General features: G+C 46.3%; 1 protein-coding gene across 1 annotated transcript in view; it reads left to right on the top strand.

The window, feature by feature from the left end:
* Positions 1-23,956, top strand: part of LOC107116643 (potassium channel subfamily U member 1-like) — a 134,989-nt gene that overhangs the window by 1,732 nt on the left and 109,301 nt on the right. Inside the window, exons 3-4 of the mRNA XM_015418601.1 lie at positions 16,020-16,121; positions 18,851-18,912. Coding sequence (XP_015274087.1) covers positions 16,020-16,121; positions 18,851-18,912 — 164 coding nt within the window. The remainder of the gene's footprint in view (positions 1-16,019; positions 16,122-18,850; positions 18,913-23,956) is intronic.

The raw sequence follows: 23,956 nt of genomic DNA, 5'->3' as shown, positions 1-23,956 counted from the left end.
CGCCCGGGGGAACTGCGATCCCCCGCGGCCCCCCCCCCGAAATGACCTCTGCATGTATTCATTCTGCCTGGCATCCCACTAATTCCAGTTAAATTCCTAAAAGTTAAAATTGGAACCGTTTGTTATAGCTTTCAATCCCTTCCTTTCATTAGCATCTTTCATTAGCATTAGTTCTGCGTTGCCTAGCGTGTGGATGGAGCAACATTGAAGTGATCCTACCGACAATTTCTTCCGTATGTGGTGTTTGCTCAACGGGCACCTGCACTCTTGCGCAGTGGTAAAACCCTACACACAAAAGTAATCTCAATACAACTGGATCAGGATTATTTATAGTCACTGTGGTGCACAATGACACGAGAGCTGAAATGTGCAGAGACTGGTATATACACTCCGCTGTGAACAAAATTCAAGACAAAAACAAAGGGAGCGACGGATCTGGATGGACCAAACCTACTTTTGGAAGCATCCTTCCCTGAAATGAAGGCCTGTGATATCCGTAGGCCTCCAGGTATGCTTGTGTCCTTGCGGTTTAGATAACCAAACCTACTGCCTGTGGGGGCTTCACTGAGCGAGACAGACAGAAGAAGGTCATCAGAGGGTGATAGTGACTTGCCACAAATTTTCCCCCGCAGCTGGCAGCATGACAGCTATTCCCCCGTGAATTTCTCATTAAAGGAGAAGTCCCCCCTTTTTGGAACTATAAAACATTAAAGGAGTGGGGGAAAGATCAGCTACAGGCACACAGAGACGGCACTTCTCTGAACTCAGCAGGTGTCAGATCAGGCCACAGCTTGGAGAGGCAACCTCTGGCACATGTGCCGACAGTGTCACAGCAGAACATTTTGCTTGGGGCCCAGAGCCAGGTCTCCTCCCAGGCTGCAGAGGTGTTGGGAACACTGTTAGAAGCAATGCTGTGGGAGAATGCAATTGACATGGCTTATGCCTGTCGTCATCTCCCAGACCTGCACAGCCGCCGGCTGAGTTCTCCTTGTTTTTTCTTTTGAACTTTGTTCACAGCACAGTGTCTCTACCAGTCTCTACACATTTCCATTCCAGCCATTATTTTGCACCATGAGTGCTACAAATAAGCAGTCTTGATGCAATTGCATTGAGATTATTTTTGTGTGGTGTTTTACTGATGTACAAGAGGGCAGGTGTCCATTGGTCAAACACCACATACAAAAGAAATCAGAGGTCCTCCTTGAGATCCTGGCTGCACCATTGGGATTAGCTTGCTCCGAGCGTGTCTGGTGACGTTCAGCCCGGGTCTCTTCCCTGCTCCATCTTGTTTACTGGGACATCATTATCTTGACAGCCAGGCATTGCAATTTTGCAACATGGATGCCAAATCGGTTAGCTACCTCTGGGTTCCAGGGTTCCAGGAAATGTTGATTCTCCTTTCCCCATGATAAGAGAATAGCACAAATGAATAAAAATGCAGCCACATTACAAGTTCGCTCTGCTCTACCCCACCTCAGTTCTCGAAACAGGTCTCATTTCTCCACAAGCTCCACCTGCTGCACAGACCACAGCCATGGTAAGGAATGGAAAGGCGATGGGGAGAGTAGCTGCCAATCTTCACCCAGTCCCTCCCATCCACCATTGAGGCCATTGCTGTGGGCTGAGCATAGGGCTGCCAACCTCCAGGCGGTATTTGGAGAGCCAATTTGGTGTAGATGTTAAGTGTGTGGACTCTAATCTGGGAGAACCAGGTTTGATTCCCCACTCCTCCACTTGCACCTGCTGGATGACCTTGGGCAAGCCATAGTTCTGTCAGAGCTGTTCTTGAAAAAAACAGTTTCTGTCAGAGCTCTTTGAGCCCCACCCACCTCACAAGTTGTCTGTTGTGGGGAGGGGAAGGGAAAGGAGTTTGTAAGCTGCTCTGAGACTCTGAGTGAAGGGCAGGGTATAAATCCAAACTCCTTCTCCTTCTATTACAATTGCTCTCCAGGTGACCAAGATTGGTTTCCATGGAGAAAATAGCCACTTTAGAGGGTGGACTCAATGGTATTATGCTCTGCTAAGGTCCTTCCACTCCCCTCCCCTCCCCTCCCCAAACCCTGCCCTCCCCAGGTCTCACCCCCAAGATCTCCAGGAATTTCCCAACCCAGAGGTGCCAACCCGGAGCTGAGCACAGAGTGGGGCCAGGCCTGTTTCCCCTAGTCTAAGCCTGCCCTCCTCTTACTCCAAATCATTTTGCCGGCTCTCTGAATCACCTCACGGTACCCCTAATCAATTCACAGAATAGCACAGAAATTGTATCAATGTGCCCCGACTACCTCCATACCTTTTCTCATTGGTAGGTAGACTGTACAACATCCTGGGCTAGAGTCAGACTCACCGTGTCATCCCAAACTGAATGGCTAGATTTAAATCTATTAGGGCCTGGGAGACCAGCATGATTTGGGGGGGGGGCATGAGCTTTGGAGAGTCAAAACTCTTCCTGTCTCCTCTCCAAGCGTCACAGCTCCCTTTGTCGTCTCCCATCGAGATTTTCTTTGATCTCAAACGATTGTACCTGGGGAAATTTGTCGGTCTCTGAGGTTTGACCATCGCTGTCCTCAACCAAAAGCCTGGCAGAACATCTCCGCCTTGCAGGCCCTGCAGAATTGCATCAGATCCCGCAGGGCCCTGGTGGTGTTTGGCAGAGAATTCCACCAGTTTGGGGGCAGGACCTAAAAGGCCCTGGCCCTGGTTGAGGACATCCGGATGTCTTTGGGGCCCAGGACCACCAGCAGATTACCTGAAACCATTACCCTCTGAAAGCATCTTAAACAGAGTTACATCCTTCCAAGTCCTTTGACTTCAGTAGATTTAAGGTAAAGGTTCCCTTGCTCGAAAGCCAGTCGAGTCCAACTCTAGGGTTGCGGTGCTCATCTCCGTTTCAAAGCCGAAGAGCTAGCGCTGTCCGAAGACGTTTCCATGGTCATGTGGCCGGCATGACTAAACACCAAGGCACACGGAACGCTGTTACCTTCCCACCGAAGTGGTACCTATTTATCTACTTGCAATTTCTTGCTTTCGAACTGCTAGGTTGGCAGGAGCTGGAACTAGAGACGGGAGCTCACTCCGTCATGCGGCACACTCGGGTCTCGAACTGCTGCACTACTGACCTTCCACAGCCTGCAGTTCAGCGTCTTAACCACTTGAGCCACCGCAGCTCCTTTCAGTAGATTTAGAAGAGCATAATTCTGTTTAGGATTGTGGCACTGTAGATTTTCCATCTGTAGAATAGAAAGTCCCTGTCTCCTGCCTCCCACAGTCGCCCATCAATGCTCATGAAGTGCAGCACCTGGGTGGGGAGTCCCTGAGAAACAATAGGAGGAGGGTTTACAGTGGGAATGGGGGGGGCTTGGTGGAAATTTTGTCTAGCAGAAAATGTAGTGTGCATCCAGCCTCCTGAGTCTTTCAAAAGAGAGAAGGGAGGTCCCCTTTTCAGGGGGGGGGGGGGAGGATTGGGGATAGAATATCTGACCGTCAAAAAAACCCCCCCAAGAGATGAGATTTCCAGTGTTCCATCAGCACTTCTTTGATTTTTCTGAAGATGAAAATATAAGGAATTATTATTAAAAGAAAGATAAAAATATGAAACACACATAAACACACACATATCAAGCACACACAGACCCACACACATATCCCTGTCTGTTCCTCACACCCACACATTGGGTGCCGTGTTCTCTATCGGAGTCCTGCCTGTATTAACCAGAGTAATGGCCTTTTGGGAAAGATATTAGCAGGAAATTTTCTTCCTGGAGCAGGTGGCATTAAGATGAGATGCCCTGGCTATTACACTGTCAATTTGTTTAATGATTATTAGAGGAGGAGGTGATTTCTATTAAAGGGAACTGACAGACGGCCCATTAGATGTAGATGCATGTTTATTAAACCGGAAACCAGAGCAGACCGGATCATTTGCTTCCAAACTCCAGCCTAACCTCTTTATTCCTTAAGCGAGAAAGTTCGGGTCCAGCTTGTCAAGGGAGTAAGAAGAAAGGCTGCTTAGCTGTAGTAAATTTGTATCTGTTGTATGCAGGTATCTTCTTTAATGTTTTCTTTCCTGGCCTGATCAGAGCATTGGGGAGATGTAATCTGCAGTGCATAGAAATAGAAAGCAGGGGGCAATCAGCCAATTATCATTTAAGTCACTCAGTCGCCCAAGTGACCCTGGCTAGCTCAGATCAGGAGCCCATAAAGGTCAGGGAGGAGGACTTGGGCAGAAGCAGCAGCTCCATGTAAGATACCAAGGAAGACAGGCTATCAATATCATAATAGATAAATATGCCTGCCTGACCTTACACATGCATACGCACCTACCTGCCTTATAGAATCATAGAGTTGGAAAGGTCATCCAGGGTCATCCAGTCCAACCCCCTGCACAATGCAGGAAATTCACAAATGCCTCACCCCACACATCCCCAATGACCCCTGCTCCACGCCCAGAAGAGGGCAATCTCCTGAATCAGACCATCAGTCCCATCAAGGTTAGTCTTCTCGTCTACTCAGACTGGCAGCAGCTCTCCAGAATCTCACCTACTGCCTGGCTCTTTTAACTAGAGATGCCGGGGATTGAACCGGGGACCTTCTGTATGCAAAGCAGATGCTCTATCACTGAGCCACTGTCCTTTCCCTGGGACCTTGCCTGGGGTCCTGTTCATGAGTGGAGCGAGCTAGAACTCAGGGGCACCCTAGTAAGTGAAAGGACAATCGATTCAGGATGAACAAAAGACAATCCTTCTTGACTCAATGGGTGATTCTGTTTTGAAGTTCAGTACCAGTGGGTGTGGTGATGGAAACAGGCACAGATAGAATAAAAGCCAGTTTGGCATAGTGGTTAAGAGCGGCAGGACTCTAATCTGGAGAGCTGGGTTTGATTACCTACTCCTCTCCACATGCAGCCCGCTGGGTGACCTTGGGTCAGTCACAGCTCTCTCAGAGCTCTCTCAGCCCCACCTACCTCACAGGGTGTCTATTGTGGGGAGAGGAAGGGAAAGGCAATTGTAAGCCACTCCAAGATATAAAAACCCACTTCCTCTTCTTGTCGGGTTGGGGAATTCTTGGAGATTTGGGGGTGACACTTATGAATAGTGGGGTTTGGGGAGGTGAGGGAGTTCAGCAAAGACATGGAATCCATCCTCCAGATCAGCCGTTTCCTCTGGGGGAGCTGATCTATGTAGTCTGGAGATCAGTTGTCAGTCCAGGGGAACTCCAGCCCCCACCTGAAGGTTGGTTACCCCCAATAGTATCCAATAGGGATTAGATAGAGTCATGGAAGGAAGGTCCATTAGAGGCTACTAAGTATGGTGACTAAAGGGAACCTCCTCATTCAAAGGCAGCAAACCTATGAACATCTGGGGAAGCAACATCTGGGGAAGGCCTCAGCCACGATGCCATGTCTGCTGTCCCTTCAGGGCCACTGGTTGGTTCCTCTGCCAAACTGGCTGCTGGACCACTGTTCCGCTCCAGCAGTGAACAAATCACTCACCTCTCCCACTACACCATTCTTCTTTTTACTGTATTGTGCTTTTTTCGCTACAGGCTTCTGCTTTGTGACTGGCTGGATGATGCTGAGAAAGGGAGGGTTGCTGTTTAAAAGGTGTATGCTGCCATCCTGTGGTAAATCCTCTCTATGGCAGAAGCTCCTCTTCACACCAAAGGAGCAGCGAAGTGTTTGTTGTTGCAACTAGCAAGTGAGAAGGATGCACATTTTAGCACTGGCATAAAAAGGCAGGGAGTTGTGAAAGCTACTGATTGCAGTGGGTTAAATCTGCTACGTTCAGAACATGACTGGGTAACAGGAGAAGTTGCATGGCTGTGAAAAGGGCCCTTGCCTGTAATTGTCCTTATTTACCAGGTTCCACCTCTGTGTTCTAGTATCTATCCTAAATCACTGTCCTGGTTGTGCCTTTTCTGGCTATACTGAGGATATCACTTTTTTAAAAAATAGGATGCATTAGCTTTCCTTCCATTCTTTCACTAAAACTTACCCTAAGGAGGACCAGTCTGTTTCGGCAGCCCAATGTCCAATCAGGTTAAATCAGGGTTGCCAACAGCTTGAAGAAAAAGCGTTCTGCCCTTTTAATAGAGCCTGAATGGGTTGTTATTCACCTGCCATGAAAAACTTCACCTGCCCATTTCCATCCATTAAGTCTTTGTTAATGGACAGGACATGGTCTCTCCAGGCTGTTGACAACTACACAGGTTACTGCAGAGGAAGGAGACACCCTCGGCTAGATTTCCATCTGTTCAGCTGGTTCCTGTCACAATGTTGTTTAAAACAGCAGCAATGAAAGGCGATTTTCAGAGAAAGTGAGCCTCTGAATACTGGTGCCAGGAGGCAAAAATAGGGGGAGGTCACACTTGGTGGGTGTGGGTGTGTCACAGATAATGAAATAGGTGAGAAATGGATTTGGGACAAAGGGAAATACTTGTTTACTTTATTTAAATTGCAGAATTCACTGCTAGTGGAGCCAGTGGTGGCCACAAACATTTCAACATTCAGTTATACATCCATCAGCAGCTACCAGCTACTAGACAGAGCCTCGATATACATGAACACATGAAGCTGCCTTATACTGAATCAGACCCTTGGTCCATCTAAGTCAGTATTGTCAATTCAGACTGGCAGGAGCTCTCCATGGTCTCCACTGGAGGTCTTTCACACCACCTACTACCTGATCCTTAATTGGAGATAGCAGGGACTGAACCTGGGAAAAGCCGATACTCTACCACAAGCCACAGCCTCTCAGCAGATCACTGAATACTTGCACTTTGACGCAACAATAGGAAAAGCTGAATTACCAACAACTGGAAGAGAAAGTGTCCTGTCCATTTAATAAAGGCTCAGTGTGCAAAAATGGGACCATTGATCTGATCTAGCACTGCAGCTCTTATGTTCTTACACTGTAATGTTTACCTCTGGGCTATGGAAAGCTTCACTTCCTGATTGCTGCAGATCAATCCACTTCTAGAGGCACAGAAACCAGGGCTGGTTCATAAGTTGGCAGTTCTAGTCCCTTCCCTCCTTCCTTCCAGGTGCACCTGGTTGGCCATGATGTGAAACAAGATGCTGGACTAGATGGATCATTGGTCTGATCCCAGCGTGCCTGCTTTTTCATTCTCATAGAGCTGAGCAGGGTAAATTTAGGAACAATAAGGAATCGAACATGGGAAATGTGTGTGTCCTTAACTGAAACCCAAGAGAAGGTTGTATGCTATAACTTGGATGGGAGTCGACCCAGGAAGGTCCTGCCGAGGAAGACAATGGCAGACCACCTCTGCTTCTCCCTTGCCTTGACAGCCCCTAGCTGGGATCACTATGTCAATTGCAACTTGATGGCCCTGAGGTATATAATTGAAAAACCCAGTGTTAATTGACTGTGATTTTGTTAATTTTTGATAGCTCTGGCTTTACTCCTGGTGGGTTCATGAGAAGGAGGACAGTTCTGTCCACCATAGACCTACATTCTGCTTCTGTTTTAGAATGCTGTACCATGGAGGGCCAGGGGGATCCTCTCCTGATTTCATTCTGCCTTGAAGGAGAGCGGGTTTCCTACCCACCAAGATCGATTGTACTCTACAGAAATAAAGCACTGCTTTGAGAGTAACCCCGAAATACCACCCCGTTCTTGTGCACACACAATCTGAATCCAGGGTCTGGCCTCCACAGATGTTGACTTGAATGTTATGATATCGGTAAAGGAGAACTGATTACAGTTGTACTGGATGCCCTCAAAGGCATGCAAAGACATAAACAGAAATCATCATTTTGCCCAATGACAAAACGGCTGCCATCAGCACATCATCTTTCTGACATTCGCATTCCAACCCAGACGCACCAATTGCCACTGGACCCCGCTGGATTTCAGACGGGGGAAGGGCGGGCATTAGACAATTGTGGAATTGAAAGACCACAATATTGTATTCTCTGCTAGTGAGTTGTTTCGCTCCTTGGTTTTCCCAGACATGTGCCCCCTTTTCAGATAAAATCACCACTTTCCTTCTCAGCTGTTCTGATTGCATGAAGAGGAACCTGATTGCATTATTCATCTGTCGGCTTCATAAAAGATGTTTAAAACTCTTGAGGAGCCCTAGAGGTTTGGATGCAATTTTTATTTCAGTGGGAAAAGAACCGCTCCGCTAACTAGCCGCATCTGATCCCAGCAGCTGCACACGAGGGGGTCGCTTGGCCTGACAGGAGAAGGCGGGGTGAGCTGCTGTGTTCTTTCAGGTGTCTTCTTGTTTTCCCCCACCACAATGATAATAGACAATGTGAACACCCACTCAAGGTCAAATAGTACCACGCACAGGCAAAGTGTATACTTCCAAGCACAAACTCTCAAAGTGTGAGGCCTGCCATCCAAAAGAGGAGAAATCCCACTTTTAAAAGAGGGGGAAAAGAGAATTAGAGGAATCAATGGCTATGGCTTTTTAAAAAAATGAAATTTCAGAAGCAGTTTCCCTTATAATAACACACATTGCACAGCCTAAATGTGGCTGTGGGGTAGAGCATCTGCTTTGCATGCAGAAGGTCCCAGATTCAGTCCACAGTAAGTAAAGGTAAAGGTAAAGGTTCCCTTGCTCGAAAGCCAGTCGATTCCGACTCTAGGGTTGCGGTGCTCAACTCCGTTTCCAAGCCGAAGAGCCAGCGCTGTCCGAAGACGTTTCCGTGGTCATGTGGCCAGCATGACTAAACACCAAGGCGCACGGAACGCTGTTACCTTCCCACTGAAGTGGTACCTATTTATCTACTTGCAATTTCTTGCTTTCGAACTGCTAGGTTGGCAGGAGCTGGAACTAGAGACGGGAGCTCACTCCATCATGCGGCACCCGGGTCTCGAACTGCTGAACTCCCGACCTTCCACAGCCTGCAGTTCAGCATCTTAACCACTTGAGCCACCGCAGCTCCACAGTATCTCCGATTAAAAAGGTCAGGTAGCAGGTGATGTGAAAGACCACTGTCTGAAATTTCTGGAGAGGTGCTGCCAGTCAGAGTAGATAATGCTGACTCTGATACATCAAGGGCCTGACTTGGTAATATGCATGTATGGCAGTTATTATTTTAATGTTTGTATGAAGTTACTGGTTTTTAATGGCTTTTTATTGTTGTTGTTATTTTAAAGTAAAATAGGGATACAGAAAAAGGGGGGAAAGGGGAGATATAGATATTATAATAATCTATAACTTATTCATAACAAGGACAATCAACGTCAGAGTCACTGTGCTTTTTGATGGCCAAGTCCTATTTTAGAGACACATTTTTGTTGTAAGCACCTTTCCTTGAAGGAGAAAGGTAGGATAAAAATATTTCAATTACATCAATCAAATTATGCCGAGAGGAGGAGGAGGTTCATAATTGAGGCATGGCCAAAAGATAACCCATCTCTGGGTATCCTTTTAAAGCCAGTAGCTAAGGGGGCTGTCACAAAAGAGAGACAGAGGCCACCTCCCCTGCCTTCTTTGCACATGGAGAACTAGGGAAAGTGCCATCTTTCCCAATTCTCTCCAATATGTTAGTGTTAAGGGATTTTCCTTTAAACCTAAAGACCCCCCCCCCTTACCGAGGTCTGTCTGGGAGAGAGAAAAAGACTCACTTCAAGGCCTTTCTGCTTTGCAAAGTAGCTCATCCTCTATACCAAAGAATGAGTGCCATTTTTTATTCCCTGGCCTTCGCTTTGGTGAGCCTTTTTAAAGGCAGAATGCTCTTGCCTGCTTGCTACATTCCCTTCCTTAGGACCATGGAGGGGAGAGAGACGAGGTCCACACCGGAGAAGGAAGCCAGAGAAGAGGTGTAGCAGGAGGTAAGTGGGGGAAGGTGGTATAAGAAGAAGAGGAAGTAAGCAGAGGGTAGGGTGGGGGGCTGGAGGAGGTGAACAGAAACTGGAGTGGGGCGAGCAGGAGGAGGAAGAGCAGCTTGGGGGTGAGGAGGACGGGGCCAGGAGAAGGAGACAAAAGTGGGAACTGGAGCCGGAAGGGGAAAGCTGGAGCATGAGCCAGAGAGGAATAGGAATAGGGTTGCCAGCCTCCAAGTGAAGCCTGGAGATCTCCTGAAATTACAATTGACCTTCAGCTGCCTCTCTCCCTCCCCTCCTGCAAGATTTAAAGGACCCTCCAGCTGATTGGCCGGCCACATGCTCCCGCCGATCACCTGGAGGACCCTTTAAGTCTCACAGGAGGGGATGGAGAGGGGTGGCCGCCGGTGGCCACTGTTAGGGCAGCTGCTTTGGAGGCTGGACTCTATGGCATTATACCCCACCCCTCCTCAAAGCCCACCCTCTCCACACTCTACTCCAGATCTCCAGGAATTTCCCCGGCCCACAAGTTGGCAGCCATAAGCAGAAGCCATGAGGACAGGAAGCAAGGGACAAGGGTAAAGAGGAAGCAGGAGCCCAAGGGGGGTAAACCAAAAATGGAGGGGGAAGGGGGAAGCAGGAGGCAACAAGAGGAAACCCCTCAGAATTCCCCGTGGGCCTCCTCTCTTGTTTTCCATGGAACGTTATTTCCCAGCTTCTTCCGTGTGAAGAATTACAGCACAGTCTGTTTGTTGGCAGTGACAATGCATCACAAAGGTTCTACAAAAGAGCGAAGAATCTCCTAGAATTCCGGTCTTTTCTGGAATGTCTGAAGAGGACAGTTGGACAGCTGAAGAAGAGACATGACTGGCAGACACAAGCCTCATAAACACGACTGGGCTAAGGAGCAGGGACAGCACTGCAATGAATATTTCCAGTCAGCTTTCATATGTTCCTGCCTGTCCATTTTTCTGGGAGGCATCTTCGTTATCTTAATGTACAGGGCTGTGTATCTCTTCTTGCAGTTCCTAGGAGGAAAGCTTGGAATTAAGGTAAAGAAAACCCTAGAAGAAAGGGATTGCGTTCTGAGGGACTGTGAAGTGTTCAAATACGGTGAGACAGGGAGGTAGTATCTGTGGAGATAGTTTGATGGGTGGAAAGGAGAGACTCTTACAAATGGAAAACCACGTAAAACAGGGTTGCCAGCCTCCAGTTGGCACCTGGAGATCTCCTGTTATTACAATGGGTCTCCAGTCAGCCAAGATCAGTTCTCCTGGAGAAAATGGCTGGTTTGGAGGATCAATTCTACAGCATTAGGTGAGGTCTCTTCCCTCCCCAAGCCCCTGCCTCCCCAGGCTCTGCTGGCCTCCCAAAAATCTCCAGGTATTTCCCAACCCAAAGCTGGCAACCTTAATCCTACTGAGAAGAAAGGGTGCTGAGAACTTTGACACCAACACGTTCCTCAGGTGAACTTACCATGACTGAACTCCTTCACTTACATGTGATGTGGCTTACTGGTTGGATTGCCTCCGTGTTTCCTCTTGGAGTTCAAAGGACAGACAAAAGGGGAAATGTCTTTATTCTTCAAATAATCACATGGTAGGATTCACTGCCAGTGGAGGTCATGATGGCCACAAGCACAGACAGACTAGACAGATTCAAGGCAAATTAGGGTTGCCAGGACCTTTCCTCGTCAATGGCAGGGGACTTTGAAGGGCGTTCCGGAGGCAGAGGGGATGTCCCCAATATGATGATGTCACACAGAAGTGATATCATCACTTTGGGGACCAGCGACCCACACTCCTGAACACACTTCTGTGCATCCCCCCCCTTCTTACAAAAAGCTTTTAAAGAGACCCTTTACATGTTTTTTGCAAGATGCGGGCCACATGCTCCCGCCGATCAGCTGGAGGATCCTTTAAATCTTGCAGAGGGGGAGGGAGAGGGGTGGCTGCCAGTGGTCACTGTTGGGGCAGCTGGCTAGCAGCAGGCAGGAGCCCGTGAAATTGGGGGATCCCCTGTCCCCACTTGGGGACTGGCATTGCTATGGCAAATGGACCCATCAGTAACCAATAGCCATGATGATTAAATGGAATCTCCACATCCAGAGGCAATAAAGTCCCAAATACTGGTGCTAGGAGGCAGCATTGGGGAAGGCCTTGGTCTCTATGCCCTGTCAGTTGGTCCTTCAGGGCCAATGGTAAGCAACGGTGTGAAATGGGATGGACCACTGGTCTGATCCCACAGGCCTGTCTTATGTTCTTATGCATTGAAGAAGAAGACTTTTCTCTACCTTAAGGAGTCTCAAAGTGGCTTCCAGTTGCCTTCCCCTCTCCCCACAACAGTCACCTTGTGAGGTAGGTGGGGCTGAGAGAGTCCTGAGAGAACTGTGACTGGCCCAGCGTCACCCAACAGGCTTCATGTGGAGCAGTGGGGAATCAAACTCGGTTCTCCAGATTAGAGTCCGCCACTCTTAACCACTTCATCATGCTGGCTCTCTTGAACAAAGCACCACGACAAGCAGTTCTGCGTCTGTGTAGTAGCTTCTTGTGCTACAGGGTCAGTTGTGTTTTGGTAATAAATAACAAAAATCTTGTAGCTGAATTTGGTTAGTCTGCAAGCTATTGAAGAAAAGGCACATATCCTTCAGAGTCATGTTATGTTCCTCTCAAATTAGGCTTTTCTTACTCATTTTCTAGCACTGCTGCCTATGGAATAGGAGTTCTTAAATCTGAATTATGAAACCTACTCATTGCTCCAAGGCTCAAAATGGGTGGGATTTGGTTTCCCATTACCAAAACCCTTTAAAAAGCTATCCCTTAAATGTCCTAGGAGTTTGCATTTGTTTCCAAATGGATGATCCCCCCGCCCAGTTCCATCCATTACATTTGATAGTGTAATAGAAATGAACTGGAATAACAATGAATGAACAAACACCATTCATTTTGATGTTTTCATTCATTTCCCTGGTCTCTGGAAGTCTGGTTTAAATAATAAAAGTTGCTCAGACGGAAGAGGTCAAGAGGAGAGAATAATAAAGTATGAGAAGATATGAAACTGACATCAAACCTTTCCAGTCATCAGCATCAAATACATCCTGCAGCAGATGAGAACTCTACCAAACATATCAGTCTTCTTTCCTCTGTGTTTCCAATTCTACTTGTTAAGTGTGACTTGGGGAGGACAAGCAACAATGCCTCGTCCCATGTACCCTCTTTTCCTCAGCTAAGTGCTCAAGGCCAAATTTTGGGGAGATTACTGTTGCTTTGCTATCAACCAAGTGAGTGAATTCCATTTTCCTTAGAGGTTAGTTGAAGTCTTTCTGTGTTTCTGTCCATGTGTGAGTGCATGAGTGTTGCTAATGCTGATCGGAGTACATACACACTAATACATTCTGTTTCTCTGTGTGTTGCCAATTGAAGTGTGCACACACTTCCTTATTCAGAAAACATTTCCATGAAGCCTGCAGTCACCCCTCACTCAAGTGATTTTATTAGAGTGTCTGCTTGGGCTGGATATGAGCCCAGTGCAGGTGTGGTGGGCCCTTAGTTGGTGATGGTGCTTTACAATTAGTCTTGTCTGTCTGTTTCCTCCTCTTCCTCATTCCCTCTCCAGGTCCATCCCACTCAACTTCCAGATACTTATCAGAAATCTCTAGGGATGAGTTCTGACCAAAATATTTTATATGAAAGAGCTGGATCACAAATGCAGGTCCTCGGTGATGCTGAATGTGTTGTATTGACTAGACACTCATCCACCCACCTATGACAGCTGTCACTTTCCCCACTTCCCTGAACAGTGAGAAATTGTAGGGCAGCCTTTTACTTAATCAGTGAGGATGGACTATTTGAGACCTAGGGTGTTTCTTAGGGCCATTTCCAAGTTTTTCTCATGTCTCCCTGGGTCTTGCCCTTCTGAATTACCCAGCCTTGTTTCCAAAGTTGAATCAATGCTTGGGGGGGTCAACAGTGGGAGGGCCTCTAATGTCCTGGCCCCACTGGTGGACCTCCTGATGGCACTGGTATTTCTGGCCACTGTGTGACACAGAGTGTTGGACTGGATGGGCCTTTGGCCTGATCCAACATTGGCGTCTCTTATGTTCTTATGTAATGTATTAGGAATGCATTATTCATGGGAACTGTAGAGAGGAGATGGTCACAGGCCTGTAGTTACAGTGGGGCAAGGCTGGGGCAATGCCCCCTAAATTAAGAGCCACTCCCCACAAGTCAGGCTGTGTAGAGCAGTATTTTTTATACTCCTCAGTGAGGAGGGAGTCACAATGTGAGAAATGCCAGAGAGGAGCCTGCCTTGATGGCCACGAGGCAGGATCTCCCTTGCCCTCTCCCCCTCTATCCCTGCCCTCCTGCTCACCCACCCCCACCCCCGGATTTCCCAGTGCCCCACCAACCAAAATCTCCTGGCTACGCCCCCTGTATGGTCTCCTGATGACTGGGAAGCTCTCGCTATCTGAAGCCCATCAGAGTTCAGCGACATTCTCTAGCTTGTGGTAGGAGATAAAGAAACTGCATGGAGCTAGTTTGAGTGTTTTTGATTTAGAGGAGAGGGCAGAGAAAGGAGCAAAGGGGGCTGAGAGTGACGCATCTTGCAGTCCAGGGTTTCTCTCTGGGGATCTGATGTGGAACAGGGGATCTGCTGTTTTCTGGGTAGGCCTGTTTCTGTCCCCTCACTCTGTCCCTCAATCTTGGTCAACACAAATTGTTACAGACCTCCCTAAGCCTTGACCACGCTCTCGGTTTCTCACCACTTAAGGAAATGGGATGAAAATAACTATAGCATGAAAGATAGCGAACTATTTCCTCCTGACTGTGGTCCAAAAGGAAGTTGGCATCATGGAAGGACATGGTGATGATGTACTACCCATGACCAATGTTCCCTCTAAGCTGTGGAGTCTTGTGAGCAAACATTTTACTTTGTGAGCTGCTGGCATTAAAGTTGTGAGTGAGCGATTTGGCTGCTGCATAAACTAGTTTGCTCTGGAGCCATCCTTCCTGAGCTAAGACAAAAATGTGTGAGCTGGAGGCTAAAAAACTGTGAGCTAGCTCACACTAACTCAGCTTAGAGGGAACATTACCCATGACCCATAGAGGACCCCCCACTGACCAGAGGCTCTTGATTCTGTGACGGACAGGAGGCTGTCCTGCCCCTGAGGGGGAAAACAGCCACCCACCTGAGCCTATGGGAGCACTGCTCCAACATCCAATCACCTTTGGAGGGTGGGGTGGAATGTTGGCGGGAAAACGCATCAGGCGTACAGTTCAGTTCTGCTTCCGGAGAGAGCAGTGAGGGCCCAGGTCTGGCTCAGGAAAAGAGCAGACTGAATGAAGGGCAGCTCTACCTAGTAGTGTGGCAGAGAGGTCTGGCTCTACCTCTGAGAGAGAATAGAGTACCCAACTGCTAGGCCTGTCCCTGGTAATGAGCAGAACTTGTACCATTTAGTCTGGCTCCTGGCCAAGGACAGGCTGGTGTGGGTGGAATCCTGTGCACGAGAGAGGATCCCGCCTAGTGGCTAGTCAGTAAAAGCCTGTTTATACCTGAAGGCATTAGAGAAAATTCAAGCTACTCTTTGAAACCAGCTTGTAAATAAACAACTCTTCTGTGTTGTTAACATGCAATTCCCGCCTCAGTGATCTCCGTATTCTATTTGCTCACCACAACTTTACCTCATGGCGATGAACCCTAAGCCTATACAATTGCTACCTTTAGAACACCTGGAAACTGAGGGGAAGGTTTATGGTTTCAAACAAACCTCGTTCCCCCAAATCATCGGAGGCTGTGTGAGTCCCCTCCTATCAGCAATGGAAGATCACCCTAGAAGCCACCTTAGAGGGGCAATCTCCCATTTCATGCTGGGAGAGGTGCCTGGGAGGGGGTGGCATTGACAAAGTCAGAAGGAACAAGGAAGAGCCACATTCCACTTCCACCTCTAGAAGGGCATGAGTGTGAGTTTATATTTGTGCATTAGCACAATGGGGTGACATGCTGGGGGGAAGGCACTGAACGGTATCTTGCTCAGAACCCTGAGCCAGCCATGGTGCAAAACAGATCCAACTTAGGTATTTAATCAGAGTTGCAGGCCATGTTGTTAAGAGTATAAGGAGAACATGGGCAGGATGCACCCGGAGGAAAAGGAGTCTCTTACCAAGGCTCTGACAATTCAAGGTCACAATACTGTACTTTTCAGGGACTCTTTTCTCTTGCCTTAAGCAGATGACTATCTCAGCACCCCCTCTCTATGTGTGGTGGAAGAGGCATTTCCAGGACTTGGTGCTGATGATGCTCTCCGCTCAGACTTCTGTGGGACGTGTGCTGGTGAGTAGCATGATGTGCAGGTTTTTGTTCATTTTTCTTCATTAAGATGACTTACATCCCACTTTTCTAATAAACTTTGGTCAAAGCAGTGGGAAAAAAGTACATTTTAATAATTTCAAACAAAAGTGTATCAATTAGTTTATAAACGAGACAGGGCATTCAGCAAAGGGTGTCAACAGATAACATTCTTCCACTGCTGCAGTGTTAACTGAATGCTGTAACTAAACAACTGAACACACCAAAAAATGACAAAATTAAGAAACTGGTCAAAGATCAGGGTGGGGGAAGCTACTTGCCTGGACTAAATGTCAATAAGTGGGCTATCAGGAAACTGGAGTTCACAGGGAAGGATGTTCCAAAGACATGATACAAGAACTCTGGGATCATGGGTCAGTGACAGGACATCTGCTTTGCATGCAGTAGATCCCAAATTCAACCCCTGACTTCTCCAGTTTCAAAGGGATCTTGTGAAAGACCCGAGATCCCAGTAAGTTGTTGCCAGAGTAGATAATACTGACCTCGATAGGCCAGTGTTCTAGCTCAGTAAGGGCAACATCATGTGTTTGTGCTTTGCTTGATCAACAAGGCCCAAGCATGCGTCCAACCCAATCCAATACATCTAATGAATTCTGAAAGACCAAATTTATTTCTGAAATGCCATTTTGTGGTAATAGGCTTGCATCTCAGGCTAGTTCTCTTGGATCTCTGGGTCCCCTAAAAGGGTTCCTTCTCTCCCCCCCCTCACATGTTTGTCCCTTGCTAGTCACCATCTACATCCACAGAAGGACCCTCTGAAGAGACTCTCCATGGACAGGTTCATGGGAATAGAGAGGCACTGGAATTTGGCATATGAGAAAAGATGCAAAAGGAAAGAAACCCAAAAGTTAGCTTTGGCAGATCTGAAGATGAAAGGAACCATGCTTATTAAATTTGCAGATGATACTAAATTGGGAGGGGTCGCAAATATGATAGAAGACAGAGTCAGGATACAGGATGATCTTGAGAGGCTGGAAAACTGGGCTAAAACAAATAAAATTAATTTCAATGGGGATAAATGCAAGGTTCTGCATTTAGGTAGAAAACATCAAATGCATAATTATAGGATGGGGGAGATGTCTTGGCAGTACTATGTGTGAAATGGATCTAGGGGTCTTAGTAGATCATACACTGAACGTGAGTCAGCTGTGTGATGAAGTAGCTAAAAAGGCAAATGTGATTTTGGGCTGTATCAACAGAAGTATAGTGTCCAAATCACAGGAAGTGATGGTATTGTTTTACTCTGGTTAGACCTCACCTAGAATATTGTGTTCATTTTGGGGCACTACAGTTTAAGAAGGATATAGACAAGCTGGAAGAGTAATGAAGATGGTGAAGGGTCTGGAGACCCAGTCCTATGAGGAACGGTTGAAGGAGCTGGGTATATTTAGTCTAGAGAGGAGATGACTGAGAGGTGATATGATAAGTACTTGAAGGGCTGGAATATAGAGGATGATGTGGAGTTGTTTTCTGTTGCTCCAGAAGAGGCTAGACCAGAACCAATGGGTTGAAATTAAATCAAAAGAGTTTTCAGCTAAACATTAGGAAGACTTCCCTGACAGTGGTTCCTCAGTGGAACAGGCTTCCTTGGGAGGTGGTGGGCTCTCCTTCTTTGGAGGTTTTCAAACAGAGGCTAGATGGCCATCTGACAGCAATGAGGATTCTGTGAATTTAGGCAGATCTTGAGAGGGAGAGCAGGAAGGGCTGCATCAATGCTTAGTTTTCATGGCCCTTTCTTACACACCCAAGGAAATGCTGATTGCCACTTTGGGATCAGGGAGCAATTTTTCTCTAGGCCAGTTTGGCTGGGGATCCTGAAGGTTTTTTTTGTCATCTTCTAGGCATGGAACAGGGGTCACTCGGGGGTGGGGGGAGGTATTTGTGAATTTCCTGCATTGTGCAGGGGGTTGGACTAGATGACCCTGGAGGTCCCTTCCAACTCTATGCTTCTATGCTTCTTGTTCAGAGGTAAATCCTGGGTCTACCTCTTGCTAAGTTTCTCCCAATATCTTGATTATATCCTTACCCTTAGTCACTGAATGGCTGAACGATATCTTAGGTCAGCTCATCTACACACTAGTGTCCTGATTCCATGGTCTGACCAGCAAGGGCCTGGGCACATGATTGAATCACCACATGGAAGCCACTTCTGATTTGTAGTTCATTGGGAGATGCTGTTCCTGCAGCTTGCCCTTTTTAGTTTTCCCCTCTGGTGGTGGAAAGTGCCATCAAGTTGCAACTGACCTATGGCAACCCTGTAGGGCTTTCAGTGGCAAAAGATGAACAGAGGTGGTTTGTCACTGCCTGACTCTGTGTAGCAAGCTTGGACTTTTGTAGGTGGTCTCTGATCCAAGTACCAACCAGGGCTGATACTGCTTAGCTTCTCAGATCTAATGGTGCTAGCCTGGGCCATCTTACAAATGCCCAAATGGACTGCGATGGCTTGAAGAAAATCTCTTTAATTGTGCAGAACTACTGCTCTAAGGAAGGTCAGCATGCACAATAGAAAGCTGCTTCAATTCAAGCCACCTTATTGTGGAAACCAAAATGCATAGCCCTTCCCTTCATTTTGAGGGAACTTCTAAGGCAATAGTAAATGAGCATTGTATATAGTGACACAAAAGCAAAGGTTTCAAACCCAAGAGCCGGTAGGAGTATTTGATACCAATTGTCACTGTGGATTTCCATTTTAGGTAATACTGGTTTTCCTGTTTAGTATTGGATCGCTCATCATTTATTTCATCAACTGTTACAGGTAATTAAACATAGACATTTCTCCCCAAAGTTTTGTTCATTTGCTCCTTCCCTTACTGTTTTGCTTGCTTTTAAAATCCAGTTCATGAAACTTGGCCCGTGTCATTTATCAAATGACAATAAATATAGTTGATTACTATGGAGTTCAATGATGGAGATTGTTTTGAAAATTTTGATGGAAAAGAAGGCCAGCCATCTGTGTATTTCAACTAACATACTTTCAGAATTTCAAAAATCCAAGTCATTGTATTACAATTGTTAGTATTCCATATTCAAAACTCTTGTGAATGAGGCTCTGACTAGATGATATAAGCATCCAGGGGCTATTTCTCTTTGCGTGTGGCATATTAGTTCATTTACAACACTTACTACATACATTTTCCAACTTAGGAATTCAATGCAACAACTCTGTGATTGTTTCCCATGATTTTAAGCTCGTTGCTATTTGAATGTTTAAGAACATAAGAATAGCCCTGCTGGACCAGACCTGTGGTCCATTTAGTCCAGTGTCCTGTCTCACACAGTGGCCAACCAGTTCTTCTGGAGGTCCAAAAATAGAGCATAGAGGCCAAGGCCTTCCCCTGATGTTGCCTCCTGGCACTGAGATTCAGAAGTTGGTTTTCTCTGAATGTGGAAGCTCCATTTAGTCACCATGGCTAGTAGTCACTGATAGACTGATATCTGAATTAGACTTCTTGGGGAGGAAGCTTTCAGGATCAGTTAGCCATAAAATTCCAGTTCCAAACTGTCTGAAAAAATGGGGACTGTCTAGCCATCTGTGTCTATGGTTCTCCATTCCAAGTACTGACTTTTACAACTTTCTTTAGCAAGCTTGCAGTGGCTTATGGGGAAAGAACTCCAAGGAAAGTTTTCTTTTTATTAAGAAAATCTTTTATAATGCAGAATGACTTGGATCTGGAACAACATTTCCATGGGCACCAGGATTTCCACTCATGGAGTATAATTTTCACACTTCCCCTTTCCCGTAACAGGATTTCAGTGGGCATCTTGGGATGCCATGGGCAAGGATGTCACATTCCACAGGCAGTAATTCTTGCGCCTGCAGAAACACAATTCTGCATCCAAGCCAATGAAGATAACATGCAATAATCAACACTCGTGCCTAGTACACTGCCAAACATCGTGTCATCAAGCAGGCATGTGTATCATTCTAGCCTTAGTCTTAACGGTAGACACATTAAGTAAGCAATTGGTGCATCTGTGTGATGCATATTGTTGAAGCTTATCACAGAAGTTTACTTCCCTCCTGAAAAAAATCAGGATAGAGAGCTATTTTTTCCCCAAAAGAAACTATTGGATATTGCTTGGTTGAAAATAGTAACATTATTTTTAAAACCACCAATCAAAATTACTTTGGCAATTTCATTCTGTCATGCTGCACTTGTCAACAGCATCAGGGGGGAAATGTGGAAACTGTCAAGGGTGTCAAATGAAATTTGAAATTCAACTTGCCAATGTGGTGGGAGCATGGTTTTGCTCAAACACTGCCAGCATTGAATCATCTGATTAGGGCAGGAGAGATATCAAATAAATAAATAACAAAATGCCTTGCATTAATTTTGCACCAGTATGAGCTGAGACCTTTTCAATGCATAAAATGCTTTAATTCTTGAGAGGATGGCTGGTGAAAAGTACCAAGAAGTAGGCCAGGTGAAGCACAGAATATACTGCCATACTATACATATTGATATTTTGCCCTACCATGTTATGAATCCCCATTAGGGCTGCTTCCAGTGTTCACAGCTTTGGAAAAAGTGCAGAAAAGGGCAACTCGAATGATAAAGGGGTTGGAACACTTTCCCTATGAGGAAAGGTTAAGGTGCTTAGGGCTCTTTAGCTTGGAGAAACGACGACTGAGGGGTGACATGATTGAGGTTTATAAGATTATGCATGGGAAAGAGCAGATAGAGAAAGAGGTACTTTTCTCCCTTTCTCACAATACAAGAACTCGTGGGCACTCCATGAAATTGCTGAGCGGTCGGGTTAGAATGGATAAGAGGAAGTACTTCTTCACCCAAAGAGTGATTAACACTTGGAATTCACTGCCACAGGAAGTGGTGGCGGCTACAAGCATGGACGGCTTCAAAAGAGAATTAGATAAGCATATGGAGCAGAGGTCCATCAGTGGCTATTAGCCACAAGGTATAGATAGGGACTCTGGGGCAAGTGATGCTCTGTCATCTTGGTGCTTGGGGGGGGTCAACAGTGGGAGGGCTTCTAATGTCCTGGCCCCACTGGGGGACCTCCTGATGGCACTGGGATTTCTGGCCACTGTGTGATACAGAGTGTTGGACTGGATGGGCCTGTGGCCTGATCCAACATTGGCATCTCTTATGTTCTTATGTTCTTATGTTCACAGTACCCATATTTCTTCCAAATGGAGTTCCAAATTACCTGGTCTTGTTTTTGAAATGTAACGTATGCACTAGGAATTCTCATTCCCCCCCCCTCTTTAAAATTCTTGCATTTTCTTCCTTCTTGACTTTTTTCTCCCTTCTCTACATTATCGATTTACATGTTTATACTTGGCATTTCGAGACCCTAGTGCCGCGTGAAACAAAATCCTGGATCCTGTCTCTGGCCCCAGCTCCTGCCAAACCTAGCAGTTCAAAAGCAAGAAATTGCAAGTAGATAAACAGGTACTGCTTTGGTGGGAAGGTAACAGCATTCTGTGTACCTCAGCATTTAGTCATGCTGGCCACATGACCACAAAGAGGTCTTCAGACAGCGCTGGCTCTTCGGCTTGGAAATGGAGATGAGTACTCCCCCCTAGAGTCGGATTTGACTGGCTTTCGAGCAAGGGAAATCTTTACCTTTACCTTTTACTGATACGACATTACAATGAAGTAATCACACATACGATTGTATTGAGATGGTTTTGGTGTGATGTTGTACGACTGTTCAGAAACACTGCCTAAAACATTAAGGCACATCAAAAGTATATTTTCTGTAATATATTGCCTAGAGATAGATATGAACCTAACTATGAACTGAAACTCATCATCAATCGGGCATGGCTTGTGGTTCGCGAACCTCAGTTCATGTCATCCTGCCCTCACAAGCCCCCACAAACCTCCCAGGTGGGTTCATATGGTTTGTGTTGGCAGACATGCTGGCGCCAGCAGTGGAGCTTGGAGAAGTCATTTAAATGCCTTCTCCAAGCCGTGCTGCTCTTGCAAAAACCATTTAAAGGGATACATTTAAGTGGTTTTTGCAAGCTGCACTGCTGCCACAGTGGTGCAACTCAGAAGGGAACTGAGAAGGCATTTAAATTTCATTTCAGCAATCCTTTTCACTACCCCCTGCTTTCAAGTGGGGGGAGCAAAATGGATCGCTGTAATGGCTTGCATCTATTTCAGCCTAACAGGGTACATTCCTTTATAATGGGTTTTGACAGAGGGCACTGCACAGGAGTGGAGTTCAAGTGGTGAATTCACCCGAAAGTGGTGAATTCACTGCTTTGACTCATCTCCCGTGTGGCTCCCGCTTGCAAAACCCATTTAAAGGGAACATTCCCTTTAAATTGGTTTTGAAAGATCTTCCCCTCCCCCTTCCATTCTGCTGGCCTCGGGGAGCTACCCCCAGCAGAAGGGGGGGCTAGATCCATGACCTCCATGAACCTGAACTGGTTCATGAAGCGGGGGAGGTTCATCCCAGTTTGTGATTTGTAGTATCTCACAAACCATGGATGAACCTCCATCTTCCCAGTTCATGCCCATCCCTAGTATTGTTGGTGTGCATATACCATTCAAGAATATTAAGGGGTCAAGAGACAGAGACACAGATGAATTAACTGGATGCTGCAGCAAACAGCACATTTTCCTGTTCAGTTTAAAAATTCTCCTAGTTAAAACTTAAGCTTCCCATTTTGCTGTCTCATTTGACATATATAAACACTGGAACGTTTTTCACATTGTATTTTTTAAGTAGAAAAAATGAAAACCGTTTCAGCATAGAATTTTGACAATATTCGATGCAACCAAATTGAAATGACATACCGTGCTCATTTCAGACACTGCACAATACCAAGGTTTTGTTGGACTACACTTACTGTGATTGTTTGAATGCAGACCACTCCAATATAGTTAGTGAGAGTCCGTCAAACTGGGATCTTAACAACAACAACAACGTGTTGTCCAACTGCAATGAAGTTATGGTGACCCCAGAATCATGGGGTTTTCAAGGCACAGGTGGTTTGTCATTGTCTTTCTTTGCGTAGCAACCCCCTGTCTTCCTTGGCAGTCTCCCATCCAGGTTCTAGTTTTGGCCAGCCTTGCTTCCAAGCTCTGGAAGATCAGGCTAGGTTGGGCTAAACCAAAATCTGATGTTGACTATTAATCACAGCTAATGTTAACTGTGGTTTCATGTGATGTCTCTGGGCAAGCATCTTGTTTAACCCTTGCTTGTTCTTTATTAGCAGTCTCCCCAGCTGCAAATTGAAGGAAATGGAACTAGTATTTGTCAAGACAAACCAGTTTTCAGTGATTACCTGCCAGTCTGAGCATGTTTTCACAAACCAACCATCATTAAAAACAAACCATAGTTTTGTGTCATGTCTGAACTGAGCGACAGTACCATTTTTAAATAAAAAAATATATACATCACTTATTTTAAAAATGCAGCCTGGTGATTTTATTATTTATTTGGAAGCTTTATATCCCACCTTCCAGTCCAGTCAGGGCCACAAAGGCAGATAACAACCCAAAACAGAATAGAACACTACATTTTAGTGTAGTGGTTAAGTGCGCGGACTCTAATCTGGGAGAACCGGGTTTGATTCCCCACTCCTCCACTTGCACCTGCTGAATGACCTTGGGCAAGCCATAGTTCTGGCACAGCTGTTCTTGAAAAAGAGCAGTTTCTGTCAGAGCTCTCTCAGCCCCACCGACCCCACAGGGTGTCTGTTGTGGGGAGGGGAAGGGAAAGGAGTTTGTAAGCCACTCTGAGACTTCTTTGGGTAGCAAAGGGCAGGGTATAAATCCAATCTCCTCCTCCTCCTCCTCCTCCTCCTCCTCCTCCTCCTC

This window comes from Gekko japonicus, unplaced genomic scaffold (assembly GCF_001447785.1).
Source record: "Gekko japonicus isolate JY-2015 unplaced genomic scaffold, Gekko_japonicus_V1.1 scaffold419, whole genome shotgun sequence".
In the NCBI taxonomy this organism is placed as follows: domain Eukaryota; kingdom Metazoa; phylum Chordata; class Lepidosauria; order Squamata; family Gekkonidae; genus Gekko; species Gekko japonicus.
The sequence above is the reverse complement of the archived record's forward strand: the minus strand, read 5'-3'. Positions and strand labels throughout refer to the sequence as shown.